This window comes from Pterocles gutturalis, unplaced genomic scaffold, assembly GCF_000699245.1.
Source record: "Pterocles gutturalis isolate BGI_N339 unplaced genomic scaffold, ASM69924v1 scaffold4159, whole genome shotgun sequence".
Classification (NCBI taxonomy): Eukaryota; Metazoa; Chordata; class Aves; order Pterocliformes; family Pteroclidae; genus Pterocles; species Pterocles gutturalis.
In genome coordinates this window covers 104,332-110,652 of record NW_010130451.1, presented here as the reverse complement: position 1 = coordinate 110,652, position 6,321 = coordinate 104,332, and the positions used below count along the sequence as shown (strand labels likewise).

At 40.3% G+C, this 6,321-nt stretch overlaps 1 protein-coding gene across 3 annotated transcripts; it reads left to right on the top strand.

The window, feature by feature from the left end:
* The first annotated feature begins 4,738 nt into the window (after nucleotides 1-4,738).
* On the top strand, nucleotides 4,739-5,418 carry GREM1 (gremlin 1, DAN family BMP antagonist). Of its 3 annotated transcripts, none has more exons than XM_010080221.1 (2): nucleotides 4,742-4,768; nucleotides 4,979-5,296. In XM_010080221.1, exons 1-2 carry the CDS (start codon nucleotides 4,742-4,744, stop codon nucleotides 5,294-5,296), a joined length of 345 nt encoding a protein of 114 aa, XP_010078523.1. The 3 variants fall into 3 exon arrangements, with proteins under 3 accessions (XP_010078521.1, XP_010078523.1, XP_010078522.1); XM_010080220.1 differs by having other exon boundaries at nucleotides 4,742-4,866; nucleotides 4,972-5,296; XM_010080219.1 differs by having other exon boundaries at nucleotides 4,739-5,418.
* The last annotated feature ends 903 nt before the right edge of the window (nucleotides 5,419-6,321 follow it).

Below are 6,321 nucleotides of genomic sequence, written 5' to 3'. Positions count from 1 at the left end.
AAGCATTCCTGTCCGGTGCGCGGTCCCGCGTCCCGCTGCGCCGTCCTGGCCCGCTCTACTGAGCCGTAACGTCAGTTCACGGCCGTCAGTTGCGGCCTCGCTCCTGATGTCACGGCTCCTCTCGGTGAAAGGATGGCGAGTGAAACCCGCTTCGTTCGTCGGGGCTGAGGTCTGACGCTGGGGCAACCTCATTTTGCATAGGCAAGGGCTCTGGAACGGCGATGCGCGTTTGGCTCTCCCAGTCTGCTGCTCCCGCTTTAGGAGATGCGCAGAGATCATTGGGTCCAGCGCCAGTGACCCCCGAGCCACAGCTGGCTCTGAGCTACGCTCGGTGATTCCCGAGCTGCAGAACCGCTGCTCCTGCCCCCGCTCCCCACTGCGCCGAAAAAGCCTGGGGGTAACCAACGGGCGTGCAGTGGAGGCTGTGGGTGGGTGATAAAGGGCGCCAGTGCCCCTGTCTTTCTGCTCCTCTGTAGGATTCCATCCCAAGCTGTGCTAAAACATTTATTTTTCTTTCCATGATGCCACTCAGAAAGGCGTAGCTTCTCCTTAAGACTTTCTCCTTTTCAGTACGTGTGGCTGTGCGCAGGAACAAAACTGTTCTGCTGTTTTTAGGGCTCCCTGAGCAAATCTGTCTGAAGGGAGTTTTGCTCTCAGGAGTGGAGCTGTCAGGCTGCGTGGGTGTCTTCAGGGCAAGTCTAATTCGGGTTTGGTACCCACCATGCCCACCATGATGTTCAACTCCCTGTAGTCCCGCAGGATGTCTTACAAAGCAATGCTTTCTTAAAGGGGGACTTCTCAACATTTCAAAGTTCTCTTTTTTTTTTTTTTTTTTTTTTTTTTTTTTTTTTTTAAAAAAAAAAAAAAAAAAAGCCATTTCCATGGCTTGCAAGAAGAAATTATTTGAAATGTAAATGTAACCAAATTCTACCAGAGATGTTAGTTTTGCTGTCTTGATCTCAGAAAAAAAAAATGATGGTTCTCTGGGAACTGTCATAGCCATGCCTTTTTGTATATTAAAAATACAGATCTATGAACTATAAAAACATTACATAAGACTATTCCTGTAATTCATATATAATAAGCCAGGCATAAAATTATTCTTATCCTTTGGGACATAAACCACTTCAATTTTCTCAGTAGTCAAATGGTTGTGTTTTGCCTCTTTCTTTGTCTGGTATTTGAAGCCCACTGAATACATCTATTTTTTTTAGGTCTTCATCAGATTATTTTTCATGTTTTCTGTGAAGCACATGAGTCCATGGCTCATCATAATATTTTCCTAGTAAATATGGTTCACAGATGAAATTACGGGCCTGCTGAGGTCTGTGAGAATTTTGCTGTATATTTCAACAAAACCAGGATTCCATCCAGTACTTTTAAACAAGTTGCTTTGTGCTAAAAATTTCAGCAATAACTTTCTGACTCTGCTTGGGAGCTTATAGGGAAGTGCTGTTTATGAACTGACATGTGGAGATCCTTAATTTATAGCAGAAAACATATAAACAAAAAAATTACAGTTTAATTATATGAAATAATAAACCTGAAAGCATTTACCATTCTCTATGAATGGTTGCTAGTATTAATCCACAAAATTCTTAATCTGTTTTGGATGATGAGATCCCAGGCTCTAGATAAACCACATATGAAGTGATATGAATGTTAGGGCCCAATTCTGCTCCTGTTTGAAGTCAGCAATAAAACTTCTCTTGGCTTAAGGACTAAGAGCTTACAGATGATGAAAAGTAGAACTCAGTTTAGCAGTGAAATATGGAAAGAATAGATTTTTGATGTATTTTGTTACTTTAAAAAAATGGTTGGATTACTTTTACTTTTAAATGTGTGTTTTGGAAATGACCATAACAAATGTTTTTGCCGAGTTGCTGATTTTCATTTGAATCACAATTTATTTTATGAGCATGTAATATAGCTTCTGCCTTTAAGGCTGTAAACCAACTCAGTGAAAAGTTACCTTTCCTCCCCCATCTAAGGACTGTATGAGAACACATGCTTGCATTTCCTTAGGGATAAGCACATGCTTAATAAAGATGCATGAATCTGGGGTACAGATCTTACAATAGTAAACATTACTATCAAATTTCTCCCAAATTCCCATCCCAAAGTACACCTCATTTTCACATGACTAGACCTTACTGTGTCATCAATTGCACATTTATGAAAAAAAAAAAAAGGTGAAGCAATGTGGAGGTCATCAGTTTTAGAAATAAAAGTAGTCCAGGAATATGCATGTTGGTGGAACTTCAGCTCAGTTATGAGACACTAAACAAACACCTGAAGTTTCCTGGCACTGCTTATAAGCTATAAGCTAGCAATTTATTTTCAATTGCATGCAATGACTATTTTTTTTTTCTTTTAAGGCTGTGGCACCATGTTGAGTAAATAAAGTGCGTGTTAAAATACTATCTAAATGCAGCATGGGTATACAGTCGCTGGAGAAATGGGAATAGTTTTGGAAGGAGTCATTCTGGTCTCTTGAGGAAATAAGCAGTGGTTTAAAACTCTTTTAAAAATATTTTAAAGACAAAATAAAATTTTAAAATAATCATGTTTAAATAACATTCAGGTTGTAATACAAATGGAGAACAAACAGCAAATGTGAAGTCCAAGCTGACACTTGAGATGATGATGCTGCATTAGTCTCCAGGTAGAATTCCCAGCTTTTTTGTGTGTTCTGTGTCAGAGCCTTAAGGTTATTAAAATTGTGTGTTCTGTACCATATTTCGTTTAGATATTAAAAGCAGCCCTTCCAAGTTGTCTGCTGGAGTTGGCAACAGTGTCGTTCTTACATCCCTCACTAGAAGTCTGAAGCTTATTCAAAACATAGGACATACGGGTACATAAACACAAATGAAGAAAACAAATGCATATATTTGTCATATGTATCATAAACTTCAGGTGCTCTTAACAATCTGTAGATGAACACTTAAAATATTAGATCCACAAGCAAATCCCTGAATACAATGGGACCCCCCTATGATACTTTTCCACTCCAGTAATTCCTTTCCCAGTCCATTTGGTGAGAAATGTTTTTTGAACAATATAATATAACATTTATTTTCTCCATGTGACTGGAAAGACCTGGTAACTGAGAAATTAACTGTTACCTTTATAGCAAGTGGTACTTACCCTGAGCCTCTGCTGAGTCTCTAGGTGGCCCTTACAGTGCTGGCATTTGGCTGCTTTCCTGCCTTGTTGTGTGGTCTTGGGCAGAGCGGGTGAAGCCGTTGAGGATGGTGCCCTTGGTTTCACATATGTTTCTTGGGTGGTGACACAAGCAGGAGTCTTAAGCACTGATTTGTCCCTTACTGATAAAATGAGTCAAATAAGGGACACAACCCCAGTGCTCCAAGCAGGTAGAAGACACTAATGTCCTCAGGTTTTTTTCAAAGTTCTTTCCCTTTCTACTGCATCTGCCTCTTTGCTATTCTGCTGTTTTATGGGGTTTTTACAAGCAGTTGCTCATTTCTGGTGGCTTCTTCCAAGCTCTCCACAGGGAGGGTCCCCTGAGAGCGTCATTCCCCAATCTGTCTCTCTTGCTGCCACATCCCCTGCTTTCCAGAACAACATGGAGACCATGGTACTTCTGGAAGGGGGGAAAGTGCAACAGCAGATTAATTTCTTCCCAGCTGGTTGGTGTCTTGATCTGACTGAGCAGCCAAAAGAGTTCAGAGCTTTGGGAAGCAGCAGAAATGGTGGAAAAAGGGGGGCAAGAAAGGCCGTTCCTATGGTAGTAATCAGGTTTGGAGCAGGGGTGCTGTTTTGAAGAAGGCGATATTCTCCACTTGAAGGTGTTTTTTTTTTTTGTGTCTGTGCACAAACTACATTCTTTCCTGATACTGATACCTCATGATACTTAATGTCATATATGAAACTGCTGTCTTCATATGTCCTTTCAATATCATGCTGTATATAATGAATAAAATTCAGAGATCTGAAAAATTTTTAACACTGTGACTGCATCTGTGTGACTTCTGTGAAAGATTCAGAGTAATGCATGAGGAGGTGTAACTTGAAATTACAGATCCATCCCTTTTAACCTATGCCTAAATATTCTTTTATGTTAGTTGCCTGTCTAATTGCACATCTCTTTCCTTAAGCTTCATTACACTTGGATGCATCGGGCCAGTTCAGAGGTGTGGTGAAACAGAGCTTGGGATGCTGTAATTCAGATAACAGGTGGATATACCATGTGCATCATATTCTGGATATGTATTATGCAAGAAGCTGTGCAAAGCTTCTGAGTCTGACTAAGGAACACAGGGCTAGACTGGATTTCCTGAGTCAGGGAGTTTAGTCTTCTGATAGTGTGGATAGCTAGGTCATATAAATCCTTGAGTAGCATAAAATCAGATCTTCTGCCGGTGTAAGTCAGGAGGAACCTTCCTAATGTCAGTGAGCTATAAGAAGGGAATAAGGACTCTCAACTAGGGTAATATAGGTGGAGAAAAGAGCTGGAAAAAGATGCATGCTACACAAAATTAAATTTTGTTTGGACTTACTTTAGCCTCTGACTTTCAATCACAGTATATGAAAACTTTTATCATTTGGTAATTTGGAAACAGCTTTTCAGTTGGTAAAGTCTAAATGCTTATCTTTTATAAGTGTGTGCAATGCACATACCCCATTCTTTTATGGAACTGAAAATTTACTGCATACCTCACTTCTGTTGATATCTGAAATGCATAACTCTGCTTTATTCCCTCAACTTCCTCCATATAGGATGATCCGCACACTGTATGCCGTTGGCGCTGTGTTTCTTCTGATGGGATTTCTGCTACCAGCAGCAGAAGGGAGAAAGAGAAATCGTGGATCTCAAGGTGCTATCCCTCCTCCTGACAAAGATCAGCCCAATGATTCAGAGCAGACGCAGACACAGCAGCAGTCGGGCTCTAGGCATCGAGAACGAGGAAAAGGCACCTCAATGCCTGCTGAAGAGGTGCTGGAGTCTAGTCAGGAGGCATTGCACATCACTGAGCGCAAATACCTAAAGCGGGATTGGTGTAAAACTCAACCCCTCAAACAAACTATCCATGAAGAAGGCTGCAACAGTCGTACAATTATCAACAGGTTCTGCTACGGCCAGTGCAATTCCTTCTACATCCCCAGGCACGTCCGTAAAGAGGAAGGCTCCTTCCAATCTTGTTCCTTCTGCAAGCCCAAGAAATTCACCACCATGACTGTTACACTCAATTGCCCTGAGCTTCAGCCTCCGAGAAAGAAGAAGAGAATCACCCGAGTTAAGGAATGCCTGTGTATATCTATTGACTTGGACTAAACTGAGACAAATATTGTACCGATTGCACTCTGACTGTACGCAATCATTGCCAGTGCCAGTGAGTGGCATGAGCTAGCATGCCTTCAGGGCTGGACAAAACTGAAAGGAATCTAGTGAATTACCTAAAACAAGTAAAAAACCACAAATCCCCAAACAAAGAAAAAAATCAATGTAAGGGAAGGGGCACGCATGTGTTTGTTTGTGTATAAGGGAGAAAATGGATGTGTACATGCAAATATATGAATGTTCCCTATGACAAAAAAAATTAACAGGGGTCTGAAATATTAAAAAAATCTACTTACCCGCAGTTGTGAATTAGGTTTCCTAGTGTATATTCACATTTTTTGCCGCTTGCTGGGAAAGTGGAGCTGTGACTTTTGCTAGTGTTCACCTACCATGCTATTTGCTTTTACTGTGTTAAGAGAAACATCAAAATGAGAGGACAATGTATTTGAAAGCATGAATCTACTCTTAAATACAAAGTAGGAAAAAGCAGTTTAAAGCATAGCAAAACCATCACTGAAAATAGCAACTGTATCAAGAGTTTGTAACATGCTTCTTCAAAAGAATAACTGTAATCCAAAAGCCATGTCTGGAGAACAATGAGGGGACATGGGAGTGCTGAAAAGTCAGTATAGGTGGATGGAAAACAGAACTGCAGCAAGTTAGAAAGCAAAAGGCCAAAGTAAGTAGACAGGGGGAGTACGAAAGGGAGTAGAAAAAAGGAAAGATACATAAATACAGAGGAAAAGATAGTCTTCTGTTTACGTTTTGCTTTAATTTATATACCTAGTCATATATTACATAAATTAAAGAGAAACTATATACAAGGCTATAAATATACTTTGGAATTCTAATGGCTCTCTCGCTCAATCAAAACCCATTCTTGTGGCACTAGATCCATTTGATGTCTTGTATTTCTGATATCAGTTATTCTTCATATCTACATATATATGTATATGCAGTATCTTTTAGTCATTGGTATCTATACATACGTACAATGAATACACATACTCCATTGTGCG